The 15,023-nt window shown below is 38.1% G+C and overlaps 2 protein-coding genes across 2 annotated transcripts; one reads left to right on the plus strand and one right to left on the minus strand.

Annotated features, from left to right (window-relative positions):
- Positions 1-338: 338 nt before the first annotated feature.
- LOC108668166 lies at positions 339-8,447 on the plus strand. Its single transcript, XM_018155330.2, has 7 exons — positions 339-542; positions 951-1,033; positions 1,386-1,551; positions 3,823-3,987; positions 5,545-6,406; positions 6,759-6,935; positions 7,234-8,447. The coding sequence occupies exons 1-7, from the start codon at positions 469-471 to the stop codon at positions 7,348-7,350; spliced, it is 1,644 nt and encodes a 547-aa protein (XP_018010819.1). The 5' UTR covers positions 339-468; the 3' UTR covers positions 7,351-8,447.
- LOC108668167 (MIT domain-containing protein 1) lies at positions 7,955-14,120 on the minus strand. The gene is made up of 6 exons (XM_018155331.2): positions 13,513-14,120; positions 11,622-11,740; positions 11,028-11,144; positions 10,661-10,761; positions 9,900-10,010; positions 7,955-9,234 (listed from the first exon to the last, which is right to left on the minus strand). The coding sequence occupies exons 1-6, from the start codon at positions 13,667-13,669 to the stop codon at positions 9,081-9,083; spliced, it is 759 nt and encodes a 252-aa protein (XP_018010820.1). The 5' UTR covers positions 13,670-14,120; the 3' UTR covers positions 7,955-9,080.
- Positions 14,121-15,023: the final 903 nt, after the last annotated feature.

The raw sequence follows: 15,023 nt of genomic DNA on the forward strand, positions 1-15,023 counted from the left end.
CTTCTGATGGGTCAACCTTATACTACCAATACTAGTTCAACCATGAGTTCTGTAAGATAAATTAGTCTAGAATTCAAAGAATTCACTTTGAGTTTGAATTTCTTTGCATGCAGTGTGAAGAACTCCTTTGAACCTAAAAGGTCATGATGCAGTCATGAAGTAAGGTCATGAAGTAATTCAAAACATGGTGAGTTTGGATTGGATGGTCTGACTGAGACTTCACACTAGAAGTAACTTGAGTAACCAATCAGTTTCTCCATTTTTTACTAGTACTTCCTATAATTTTTACCTTAATGTGAGAACTAATTTTTACTTATAATGTGTTATTTTGCTTTACAGATGTGTAGCTGAGTTAACCAAGTTTTCAGCTGAGGGGCTGCTATAACAGGCTTCCAAAATTTTGATAAAAACAAACAAGAAAATATTACTGCAGTCACTATCAAGCAAAAAGAAAATTAGTTGCAAAGAATGTCTGCCGAGCCTCCAAACAAAGATATTAGAGGCATGTGCCTGAGCATGTGTCCTCCCAGTGAAATGACTTTGTAAGTAAAGAAAATACCGCAACTCACCTTCTACCCATTAGGAGAATTTGTTTGCCATTTTATCCTACTTTAAAGTTATAATTTTACCTTCATCTGTTGCAAGTCTTTAATTCATGTTGATACCATTCCGAAATGTACATAAATTTTACCAATTGAGTTGCTGTTTGAGCTTGGTTGTGAATACACATTTTTTAATTGGCTTATTGAAGCCTAATTGAAAGCCTGAAAGGTTTAATGCCTAGTATATACTGTATAGGCTCATTCATGGATGAGCTAAGCTGTGCAACTCAAAAAATTATGTAAATTTCTCAAATCTAATAGGCTGTGTATCACAGTCTATTTAATGCAAGTCAGTTAATAATGTAATGAATAATTAATTTGTGATTTAAATGTGCATTAATTTTTCAGTCGTCAAAGGGAAGGCCTTGCGCATCAAATGGAGTGCCGTCCTCCGATGCCTCAGTCCAGGGTGGAACAAACTGCTGCTCCAGGTAAGTAATCACTAACTTCAAAGCAAGTAAACTGGAGAACTTGATATATGACAAATGATTATCTTAGTTTGCATTAAAGCTAAATTTATTGCATTGTTGTCATTCCTGATGAGCAAGATATTTTTCTGAATCAAAGAAGCTCAGCCACAAATTAATGACCTATATTATTAGTGAAACTTTCTTACTATTCATCAGCATTTATTACAGATCAAATATGATGTGAAGGTTTTATTGAATTGTCTGTGCTCTGCTTAGGTTGCATATAATACATGAAGTTAAACTGCATCTATTACCCTCACAAAATACCAAGATTTTTTATAGTACAACTTTTTTGCATCTTTATTACCAACAGGCCGAAAAAAGGAATCAAAACATTGCAATAAGAACAAGGCAGTGAAGGGAGACCCTCAATATTTTGTGAAGGAGTTTGCCAGATCAGCTGCCGGTCGCGACATTCGTGCCGCTGATGTTCGTCCTCTGCCAGTACTAACTCGGACGCTACGCTACCTCCTGACTCAGTGAGTCTTGAGTACTAGACGCTAAATATAACTGAAATGATCTTTTATCTTAATGAGAAATGTTGAAGTAAATTCATACTGTTACACCTGTTGCTGTATTATAAGCAGAGATATTTTGGGTGACATGCTCCATATGATCAAGTTCCTTGTAATTTCTTTGTTATTAAATCCATAGTTAATTGGGCATTACATGATTATTTGACCTCAATACTCTTATCTCACTCAGTTATGAGTGAGATAAAAGTATAGAGGTAGTGGTAACAGTAATATAGATATAGTAATATTAATATATAAATACTTAAATAGTATAATTTTTTAGAAAAATTGTTCATTTATGTTGCCACAAAACGCTGCCACACTCAAACAAATTGCTGCTTACCTACGATGCGCATAAGCATTATCCAGGCTTGTCACAAAATCTTGCGGCACAGGTGCGCAAAACGCAGCTCAGCCAGCCGGTGCGCGTAGTTCGGGCGGCTGTGCGCGCGTCAAATTGAGCGCTTACAATGACGGCCATTTGTGTTAATTAAATTTATATATTAAACAATAAAAGTATAATTATCAATATGCAAGATATAGCCAAGGTTGAACGCACGCTTATGGGGTAACAACTTCGGAGAAAATGCATGGCATTGATTGCTGAATAAAAGTAGATATTTATTGAAATTCCTACAATTATCACTACGCAGCTCTCTGAACATGTCCCATAATGCATGTTGATGCATTAACGGATTTCAAAATACATGTTTTATAGTAACATTTATATTTTATGAGCATCTTATTACAATTAGTTGCATCAATTAGATAAAGACATACTATTTCCAACCCTATCCATTCACTTACCTTTAATTCTCCGCTGAAAGAACCAGACGACCGTATATAACGGGATTCGAAACTGGTTAAAGTCAGTCCGCTCGACGCCATAGAACTTGACCACGGTAGCTCGCATGCATTTGAAATCAAAATAATTTTTTTAGTTAACTATCTATCTCACGAGTCACGACTGATGAAAAGGCAATTTTGTGACTACATTTTCAATATATCATTAATTTCTGCTATTCTTTAGAGTAGGCATGATTAAAATTGTGGATACTTTATAATCACCAACATCTACCAACACCACGTGCATGCAGGTTGCGCGCTATCACAATGTTGCATAAATGGTTGCATGAAGAACTGATTGACATTGTACAAGGTGTTGATGTTCAAGCATTCCTCGCACCGCCAATTAATACTTGACTTTAGTTGTATAAATACAATTGTTATGTAACTGATTTTGCTAAAAGCACGTCTATAACATCATAAGCTCCAGGGTAATCTTTTAGCATACCTTCCACATACATACATCATTAGATATAATGAAAAAGTTCGAATTAACTTTTGATGATTTTTTACTTGGCTCACCAATAACACAGACTGTAATCAAGCGGCTGTATGTTTCAGACCCAATGACTTCAAAACCGGCTCTGTATTCGCGGCAAAAAAAAAAACAAAGATGAATACTAAAGCATGTGTAATTGTGTATGTTGTTCGTGCACGTTCATGCGAATCTTACTAACCAGTGGAATGTCTCCAAGAGGCTGATAGGCTTTGTGCATTTAATCACCATTGTATGACATCTTCAACCTATTATACTACCACTATTATAAGCTTGATATTTCGGCCAGAATTTGATATTACATTCGTTATTCGTTGATATAATGTTTTAAATTAAAACTTGTTGGAAAATTCAAGGTTTATGTTCATGTCCTGCAATGACTCATCCGCAAGGTGGCTTCTCCCGAGCGAAAGTTATATTAGTATTGGATGAAAATGGCGTACGAACATTTTTGGACTGGTTTGTTTAAGTTCGTTCAGCCATTTGGACACGCTAGCGATCCACGCTCAACGCGCAGACTTCTTTATTTGCACCTAATATGCCTGTGTAGCCTATGCCATCAGTTAGGGATGCGTTTGTCCGTTCAGACTTTCACTTAAGTAAACATAATGTCTTCAATAAGTATCATAATTAGTTGATTACCTTACAGTTGTATTAATAGATTATGGGTTTTGCTTTAAAACCCAGAAAAACCGTTATTCCATGGTTGTCAAACCATGGGTTTAGCTTTAAAACCACGAAAAACCCTTATTCTATGGTTTTCAAACCATGGGTTTGGCTTTAAAACTCCGAAAAATCCTTATATGTGTTAACTTGAGCATTTCCACACGAGATCTGTGACAGTTATTAGTTTTATAGTTTCCCATAAAACTGAGACGCGCTGTCCCGTGCAGAGCCCAAGCTCGCCGTGACGTCAGCCCGGATTGCTGCCACGAGTTCGTCAGCGACAGACTGCGCGCCATTCGTCAGGACCTCGCTGTACAGGCGCTGCTGACATCCCCAGCTGCTGCTCCTCTGCTGGCTGCAGCTGTGCGCTACATGCTGCTGCAGTTCTACAGGTATGGCTGCTGCTACAGTATGTATTGCTGCTGCAGCTCTATAGGTATGGCAGCTGTTGGATATGTCCTGCTGTAGCTGTGAATTTCAGCAGCTTTGATGCTGTGAATGTACGCATAAGCGTTTTAAAGTTTAACATGTATAAATATTGCTAACTGTACTGTACATACTGTACAGGTGTTCTAACGCTCTGCTTGCACCAAATTATTGCAGTAGATACGACGTCTCAGATGTACAATATAAACGTTCTTTGCAATTGATGAATCTGACTGAGGACACATCTTAGTTGTCATAATTCTGCACGAATCATTTCAAATTGTATGACAAATTTCAGTGTAGCTTCAATAATCTTGACCCGGAAATATTGGGGTTTTGCATAATGCTGAACTCTTTAATTCTTTTGGAAGCAGTACACCATTTAAAGTCAGTATGACAGTGTAATAGTGGCTACGTCTTTTGCCTCAATGATTGACGAAATTTCGATCGACTTTCGTGACTAACATCCTGTCATTTTTCATTGTTTCCTGTGATAGAAAATTTGGAAGGCGTTTAATATACCAACGATTCAGTTTAAATGTGCGGATCTAGGAGAAGCGCAAGCTGCTAAAGTATTTATTTCGTTGAATAGATTTGCAAATGTCTACAAAATTAGGCTGTGGTAATACATAGAAGATCTGTCGTTTCCTACCGCCTCAAGCACTGCAGATCTTTTGGCATTGAAAATATCTGCAATTGCAGTTCAATAGTACCCGAGTGTGTTGACTGTAGCCACACACATATGTTTCTTCTAACGATATGTGAGCTATATTTTTTTTAAATTATAACCTGATTTTAAACTGTTGAATACTCATGAAGATCTTAAACTGTAACTAAGCCTCATGCGCTATCATGTAACACAAGGCTTTCAAAAAACGTGATGGAAACACAAATTCCACGCTTAGCTAAGGGAAGGTTTAAATATAGAGACAAATAATAGCGTACCCGCATTCTGAGCGGTGTCAGCTACTGATCCAAAATATTAAATTCGATTAACTATAGTATTAAAATTTGAAATTCAATGTCAACGAGAATTCAATATCAATAAACCAAATTTACTGATGCCGATAGGTTTTGATCTTGAAATTGAATGGGAGAAAAATAGTACCAAAAAGATGAACGTAAACTTTTAATTTGCAATTCGTGCTGCGGGATGAGTAATTGCTTCACCAACCTCCCCGTGTTGCAGAGTGTCAGTTCACTTGTGTTCCACTAACCTTATGTTGCAGAGAGTCAGCTCATTTGTGTTCCACTAACCTCCCTGTGTTGCAGTGTCAGTTCACTTGTGTTCCGCTAACCTCCCTGTGTTGCAGTGTCAGTTCACTTGTGTTCCACTAACTTCCCTGTGTTGCAGTGTCAGCTCATTTGTGTTCCACTAACTTCCCTGTGTTGCAGAGTGTCAGCTCACTTGTGTTCCACTAACCTCCCAATGTTGCAGAGTGTCAGCTCACTTGTGTTCCACTAACCTCCCTGTGTTGCAGAGTGTCAGCTCACTTGTGTTCTATCAACTGTATGTGTTGCAGGATGTGTGAGAGTCGAGATCACGTTCACAACGCGGTGCTTGAGATGCGGCAGCTGCAAGAGACGCTCGCAAGTGTGTTACGCATCTATAGGGACCATCCAGTCAAAACACCTGACACGCCTACTCACTTTTCTGACTCGGACGACGAAGAATGCGAATACTTCTTTGAATTGGACCCAGTCACTGGAAGAGTACGAGAGAAGGCCAGTGCCGAAGATACAAATGCGAGTGAGGGTTCACCAGGAACTTGTGATGACAACACAGCCAGTTCAGGCGAGGACATTTCACAGAGATTGTCTTGCATGAATATCGTCGATGAAGGTGAGAAAACCATGCCTGTTGCACGCCGGCCATCATCGTCATCACCAGAAAATGGGCCAGAGAGCAGACAAAATAATGCAGCATCGATAGATTTGCACCAGCAACACAGCAAATCATCCTCGATTAATTCTTATGACCATGGAACGGAATATGATTCTAACGACCACAATGCCGTTGTAAATAGTGAGCCTAATAAAATAAGTAATAACTTGATACAATCCCGGACCTCAAACGAAGACACGAATCCACCGGTTCGCGAGGATGAACAGGATTGTTCCAATTGTTTCTCAAGTGAGCACGAGGAAATGGAGTGTATGCACCTACTTCTGAATTATGACGCAACCGAAGCAATAAAACACTCGTTATCTCTACCACCGTCTTTAAAAAATGGTAAAACATTCCAGCGTGTGTTGACGTCAGTGTTATCGTACCACAGCTGCGGCAATACTGCAGCTTTACTTCGTCTTCTGCAGTGCCTGCCGCCGCTTCTTGCTACGTCCCTATACCTCAACTTGCCGAAAATTCAGCGGAAGGTTATTCAGGTAATTACTGCTTATCTTGGCATCCATAATTATCTTTGAAGCTAATATATATAAAGGTAATCAGAGCCTTCGCTAATTTGTGACACGAAGTTATGTCATCCATTACCGAAATTTGTACACTAATTTTGTCCATTATCCAGTCTATAGGGGAAGTTCGTTTTCCCCCTCAGTATTAATTAATAAATGAATATTTTAGCAAGTAAATATAATAGATATTTAGTAGTTAATTATAATTGACTCGTAAAAATGTATTAGCTAGTTAACTTGAATTTTAAGGAGTAAACTATGCCTATAGAAATATGTCTTGGTGTAACGTAACACTGTGCTGATAAAGAAACATTTGTGTGAACAGGTGCTGAACACAAGTCACCACAACACGAAGATCCCGCTGCTTGAGGTGAGCTCCCAGCTTGGGCTGTTCGGTGACACGGACGCCGCGAGACGCGTGTGCCAGCACTACGGCATCGACATCGTCGATCACAACACAATCGCCTTCAACAAGAAGCACTTTAATGACAACGCGCCTCAGGTGAACTTAATACGGATATATTTGTTAATTATATCTAGGTACTCCATGGTGCAATATTGAGGGGAAAACAGCACTTTAATTATAATTCGCGTGTGGGAAATATGAAACTTGTCATCTAGATCATAGCACGAAAATGCATTTAATTTCGAGTTATTTCATTTTGATCGGAAATTATTTACAGATTGTAAAAGCAATTTTAAATACGCGCAGGCGAAATTTGACAGACGCGTGTGCGGACCAGCATGTAAAAATAAGGGAAACGCGTGCCATGACTTGATGCCAAATGTTATTTGTGCAGTTGCCGCTGGAACGAGCCGAGTGGCTGGATAAGAAGCTTGCCAAGACTACAGTTGAACAGCTGCTACTACCACATCCTCTCGTAATAATGCACAGCTGCTACGTATGTCAAGTTTAGAACGTCGTCACAGTGACACGCCTCCATCGGCTTCAAAGCAGATCGCCTGCTCTCAGGGCCAGAGAATTTTTATTAATTATTATTAAAGTCCCGTAAGTTTTTACTCCATATTGCATCTCGACAGAAGAGGTTATGTTGTTCAAGGCATAAGTAAGTTTTGAGCATGCTAAGCTAGCTAGGTGAATAAATATAGTCAAAGTTACTCGAGTGTTGCCGCATTTGAGGGGCTCGGACAACGTGCATTTGGCTGGGTTTTAATTAAGAACAGATGCTTATTACTCCAGCAGAAGCTTTGCTAGGGAGATCACTCTAGGCGACGTCAACAAGCTTCAGTAATTGGGAGCAACCAAATTGGTGGCTACCATGTGTGACGATTAGCTACATATCTTCGGTGACCGTGCTGCCGTATTTCTTGACATGGCGTTAACCTTGCTGTAGGCATCCGGTCAATATGATACACAATTCCGACTAATGTCTAGATGGCATAGAGCGTTTACGTAGATGAAGACAATTTTACGTTCAAGCACAATCAGTAACAATGAGACACCTGAAGATCGATAAGGAGTTCAGTTGGCATTGAATAGATGGTTAATGAAACAAGTGATTATCACTGCTGGTTGATTTACATATCACGTGTTGTCGCCATGACTACCAGCCATTACGAATCAATTGCCAGTCGCAGGAGCCTGTAATCTCCACTACAAGTAAGTTCTCGAACGTGATGGCTGGATATTAGACAGTATTTGTGCAGGCTGATGAACGAACACGTTGCTTGCTACTTTTTGAGCTAGATAAGGCGGAGGTAGATTATCTAGCATCGTGTTAGAGCAGCCATCCATTTGTTTATTGACTGTCGCAAATGTAAACTTGTCTTCTCTCAGCTTCTCCGGCATGACCTCAAACAGCCTCGGTGTCGCAACGAAACATCCTGTCTCGGCACAGCGTCCAGTTGCCACGGGGCACACTCTGTCGTAATACTTGTTCACTGTTGCTCGATTCCCTCGTTTTTCAGTAAACCTGATTCGTAAGAAGTTTTCGTGTATAATTATTTACCCGTTATAGTTATTGCATCGCTCGACTTGCTAAACAACGTGCGGTTTGTATATGCAGTACACGCCAGTTATGTTTTAAAAGACATCAAAAATACGCATCACATTATTGTTATTGTATATGCAGTACACGCCAGTTATGTTTTAAAAGACATCAAAAATACGCATCACATTATTGTTATTGTATATGCAGTACACGACAGTTATGTTTTAAAAGACATCAAAAATACGCATAACATTATTGTTATCACATCGCGTTACGAACAACGTGACTCGTTTACGGCTGTGTCCGACACTGATGTGTCGGCCTAAACTCTCAATGCAATCCTTTACTAAGATGTCGTCATGGCAATTATTAATTATTTTGGTCATTTTCACAGCTGATATTTTGCGCTGATACTCAATAGAGCATGGGTTTTTCTAGTATGTTGCTATCATCAAAGAAATATTTGTCCATGAAGTTTGGTAATATCATTATCCTCGTGCGGAAAATAAAGAGCATCTCAGTGTAGGAGCATAAGTTGACAAATTATCACGGAGGTGGAGGTGTATAAGTTGCTGATGCACACTGGTCTCCGACGTCTGAAGCGAGGTTTACGTATAAGCTTAAAAATTGTTTGAGCTTGGTCAAAACTAAAATTATACGGTTATATGGAAGTACGAGTGCTGGAAGATGTGCTGCTATCTGAGAGCGGATGTATGGAAGATATCGACGGTGGTCTGCCTACAGGGGCGGAGGTTGTAGTCGCCTGAGCCGATGCTGAAGCGATTCCTGTCCAACCGTTGGAAGTAGTCCAAGCCACGCCCGATCTGGATGGTCCACCCATTGTCCAATCTTGAAAATAAAAACAATCATTTTCGACTGTCAGATTTAATACAAATACTACTAGATTTTAATACTTTATTAATAAGCAAATATGTTTATTTAAAATGAAAAAGGAAGAAGTTGATGTCAACACAGCTCATTCTTGTTCCTATCACCTTACTACAGAACTGAACTAGACTCCCTAATTGAACAAGGTGATAAGTTTTTCCTGCATGCTTGTTAACATTTTTTATTGCTCATCAGGTAATTAGAAGCTTCACCTTGCACAACAGTTAACTGAATGCTTCTCACCACACACCAGTTTACTACGGACTTCCTCCTGAACACCAGATCACTGAAATCTTCTCACTACACCTCACAACTAAAGACTTGCTCCAGGACACCAGTAAACAGCGAACTTCTTACTGCTCAACAGTCAACTACAAAGTTTTTCTTCAATACCAGTTAACAGTGACTGTCACCAGCATAGCAGAGTAACGAGAGCTAATGTTGGTCGACACCGAGTTAAGAGAGCCACGGGAAACTACTTAATCCATCTTCAGCAACCTTTACCTTAATTATTATCCACCTTTATCTTCTCTAGGTAACTCATAGATCATCTATCTTATATATGATCTACTTTATATATTGTCTCGTTATACCGTTATACATTATCTGCCTGATATCATATTTACTTTATATCTCTGTCGTGTAGTGACTCAGAGAAGCAGTAGGTGAAGCTGACGTTGTGGAGCGCCAGAGCTTCACTTATCTCCTGCAAGCCTTTCTTCTGCACCTCTGCTTGCCTGCTCACGGCATAATCTTCTTTAAAACAATTATCTTGTAGGTGACATGATCATCATACAGCACTCAACTTGATTGGAAACTTGAAATAAACATAGCCTATTTCTTGAATGAAAATATTTTGTTGCTGTAACTAAGCATTAGCTAATTCAAAACTCTTCATTGAAGATACACATGCAGAGAATATCACAATAAAAATTGCTAGCATGGCGTAATTCTCAAGCCAAATAAAACAAGAGAGTTCTTGTGTAGTAGCATTCATTCAACTACAACAAAACAAAATAAAACTTTAAATGAATGAAAGAAAAATATTTAGCTTTTTAGGGCCATCAAACCCTGCTGTCATCTGGCCTCCAATTCTCATTCTAAGGTGGACGGACCACCATTGCCTTAGATTCACTGGTGCACTGGCCAGCATCAGTTTAGATCTAATAATGAAGTTACAACTACCAGTTTAGATCAAATGATGCAGTGACAACTATCAGTTTAGATCAAATGATGCAGTGACAACCATCAGTTCAGATCAAATGATGCAGTGACAACTATCAGTTTAGATCAAATGATGTAGTGACAACCATCAGTTTAGATCAAATGATGCAGTGACAACTATTAGTTTAGATCCAATAATGCAGTAGCTGCCACAAGTTCTCACCCAGAAGTTGACTGGCCACCACATGAAGTAACAAGGTGAAGGCTGCGAAAGTTTGGAGCTCCTGCTATGAGGGCTTCACTGAACCTCTGCAGGTTATAGAGCTGGGGATAAAGAAAATTTAGAAGAATCATAAGTTATCAGGATATACTTGAGGTTTAACAACAACAGAATTGCTGAAACATGAGAGGTGCAACTATTGAATATTTGAAACATGGTAGGTTTAATAACAATTGAATGTTTGAAACCTCACAAATTTATTGCCTATCAAGCAATGTTTTCAGTAGTAGAGGCACCAAACAGGAATGACCTTCACATGAAGAAATTGTAACAAATGAATAACTTTAAAATTTTGCAAAAATTTGCTCACCTGGCTGGTAGTACGTATGTATGGATCTTCAACAGTTACTGAAGTCAAGTTGGAGTCCAAATAAGGGAGCAGGAGAGTGCCATAGCTGTAGCCCTTGTCACCTTCTCCAATCTCAATCTAAGGGAGAAATGGATAAGGCAAATTAGGTCAGGCAAGAGAGGCAGGTTAACTGGTAAATTTATTCAGTATTTAGAACCTGACTGAGCCTGATGCAAAAAAAATTTTTATGTAAAATTTTAGATATCCTCACTTGGATAAGAATAATCTACTATGACTTTTGTGATTATAAGGTTGTAATGTACCACTGACATGACTTCTAAACATCTGCAGTTTTAAATCTAATTAAGAGAAATTGGCCCCTAGGATGACTAATACTATTAACATAAGTAAATAAGTAGCCATCCATAGGGTGAAGTGAATAATTTTCCCTTCATTTAGTCTTAAACTTACAAGTTGCTTCAACAATTAGGAAATCAGTGGAAAGATTTAGGGTAATTTTAGAAGAACCAGGCAGGCTCATAATATAAAAAAATGCATGTTGTAATCTAACCAAAATAGGCATATTCTGGGTTAAATCCAAGTAAGTAATCTCACCCGAGTATGTTTTTGAAGCTTTTTTGCATCTGCATTCAATTGCTTCAGATTTTCAGCTCTTGCAAGATATTCTTCAATTTTTTTCTTATAGTGATCTCTCTTTTTTGCATCATGGACACCTGCATAAACACCCAAGTAAGAAATATATATTCTGAGTATCTTTTTTAATGTTTCAGTTACATCCTTCAAATTTTACAAATGACAATCCTATAGACCAAACTTGCAAATGTAAAAAATTTCATCATTTCCCTTACAAGTGGAAGGGATGAAAACTTTCTTTTAGCAAAAAAAGAAAATTCTCATGATTAAAACAATGTCTCTACTAGCAATGGTCAACAAGATTTAAAGATTTATATACATGACGGACATTGAGGGGTGTACTACTGTAGGGGCATATGGCACAATGCCATGACATGAATACATTGACAAGTAAATTTAATCAAAATCAACAGGTTACAATTTTATGGAAAAAATGCCTTGCTTCCCAGCTTAGTTATTTTCCAATACTCCAAGCATCAACTTCTAATTTAGGGTGCCCATAAACATGGTAAAATTGTTATATTTCTTGGCATTTATGGTAGGTACTTATTCTTGATGCAAATGTTTTTTCATGAGATTCAAAAACTTGAATAATACGCATTAAAAAATTACTTTTTAAAGACAACACTTCTAAAGAGACCAGTGTCTGCAATATTACACATGTACAATGAATATTTTTGAATTCCTTACTTTTATTTTTATTTAAAAATATTAAAATTTATTTTTACCTAATGCAAAACCTACCTTACCTAGTGCAAAATTCCAGATAGATTTGACAGGTAGAAGTGTGTTAAATATCGATTATAAGATTTGTAGCAGACAAACAAACAAACTCCCAATTCAAAATAAAATGAGTTTGTTGTGTCCATTAGTATGTATAGGTAAAACATCTTGTAATATTTTTGACATCTGTGATGAGAAGTTGCTATCTGTGATAGCAACAAACTATTTTTCAAGAGACTGAATGAATATTGCAGAGAAAATTAATGTTTTCTCTACCATCATATTGCCAGTTGGGTGGAAGTAAAAACAAATTTCCATGTTTAGTTATCTGACTTTGATTTTTCCTTTACTGCATTGGACTGACCTCCAAAGTTATGGCAAGTTATTTTTATAGGACCACCCAATCAAACAATTTTCAGTTTTACCAATGACACTAAAAACATTACAAATAAAATTTTCAGTAGAATATTTACTTTATCACTCAATTTTTAACAGTCAACCCAGACAATTGATTTGATGCTTCCAAACAAATGAAAAATAAATAAATAAAAGTAACAAAATGGCCTTCAAAGTTTTTCAATAATATTAATAAAGAGACATTTAAAACATAAGCATTATCAAGAACTTCTGATGATAGCAAATTTGATGCATTGCACAATATAATGATATATTAGCTTAATTTCTGCCAAGTGGTCATAATTATTGTCTTCAGAAGATATTGATGACATTGATGATGCAATTACCTTCAAGAAACATTTTTGTAACTATTTTTGGCAATAAATCTTGAACATCACAATGACCAAACTCTGCAAATTAGGTCCAGTGAATGATAGGAGGTACACTGAAAATTGGTAATTTTAATTAAAAAAAAATAGAAAGAGACTAGTCAAATTTGGACCACTATCAATCTTTAATATCAGGCAAAATGTAACTAAAATTGCAGGTGCAAATGATCAGATGAATAAATGATTTAGGAGAATAGCAAATAAACATGAGTAGCATCTTATATTTTTTTACAAGTAAAATTAAAGAACACAAATAGATACAAGTGAGTTGTGGACAAGCATTCACGAGTTGATTCTGCTTTATTTTTCATTTGCTACCCTAGTCAGAGTATAAGAATTCTCACCTTTGGCAGCTTGTAGAAGCAACCTTATACCTTGTTCATAACATGTTACAGCTTCACTATACTTTTTTTCTTGGTCTAATTGAACTGCACGGCACAGCACCTGAGCAGCTGATGGCTCAATGTCAGGCACTGGCACTGTGTTGCTTGATTTTGACATAATTATGCCTTAGTCTAGACACAAGACTTTTTCAAAACCTTTATGATGGCTTTATCACTGACAATACCTATCCTAACACAACTTTACCACTGGGAAATTTTTGCCAACAAGAAAAAAGCCATAAACCAAAGTTTGTGAAATTGTGACCATTGGAATGAACCATCCACCATTATGCCAACACTACACCAACTGTCTAGCAGTCACGGACTGAGTAGGTAGTCTGTGACCGACATATGACCAGCAAGCTCTCCAGTCTCCGCCTTCAAGCAGCCAATGAATGGCTCCTCCTCAATGATTAGTGATGAAGATGGCATTGGCTGTAGAGTGTAGACAAGTTGAGTCTTTGTGCTTGAGGCACTAGGAGGCTCAACAGTTCCGAAGTCAGAACTAGTGTGGATTATTATAAATTTATGCTTAGTTTGACTTGCATGTTTAGGAATTATAGAATAGAATAAAAGTGTCAGCATTGAAGAAATAGGCCCATGGCCTGTTGCTGATTCTTGAACTTTTCATGACTTGATTCACAAGGGATCCGGCCTTTGGAACCCAATCTTTCCATAACACGATTGATTGAGATAGCTGCTGGACTTATTGCCTGGTCCGTAATTTGCTAGGCATTTTAAGACTGAACATATGCTCCTGCATAGCTTCATCTAATCTGTTTTTGAAGGTGTTCATACTCGGAGCATCAATGATGCAATTATAATTATGCTGAGCATTGATTAATTTACTGACAATGCCATAAGCATTGCCATAGCACTTCAGTCACTATAAGAGTTGTCACTCTTTGCAACTATTAAACCCTACTTACCCTAAGACTGCGGCCAGACTAAAAGCGTTCTCAACTGGCCGGCCCCTGAGACTGCACTACCAACCAGCGAATGACCTGACCACTTCACTAATGCAGCTTCCTCAGCCAAGAGCAAACTCCACTCTGTGCATGGGCAGCATGGCCATCAGCAATCTTTGCTCTTATGAACACTTCCACCAAGTACCTATGCCTGTGGGCTGTGGTGGACCCAGTTCCTCCATGGGAAATGATTGATAACAACATTAAAGCCAGTATGGATTCAGCCTTGGAAGTGGATGCTATACTACAATTCAAACCAAAAGGCAAGGGCAATATGTCTCCAAGAACTATAGCTTTAGAAGAGTTTGAGCAGCATCATTTCAATGCTACCATAGGAGAGAATCATCCCGATTTTAATACTGTTTACTGCGATGGCTCCCATTTGCCAGGTCTGGAATCCAGCGCTTGCAGTATTTACATCCCATCACAAAATAAAGCAGTCACTTGGTGTCTGCACCCGGAAAGCTTCACACTGGCAACAGAGCTATATGCCATTTACCACTC

Source organism: Hyalella azteca, unplaced genomic scaffold (genome assembly GCF_000764305.2).
Source record: "Hyalella azteca isolate HAZT.00-mixed unplaced genomic scaffold, Hazt_2.0.2 contig15874, whole genome shotgun sequence".
Classification (NCBI taxonomy): Eukaryota; Metazoa; Arthropoda; class Malacostraca; order Amphipoda; family Hyalellidae; genus Hyalella; species Hyalella azteca.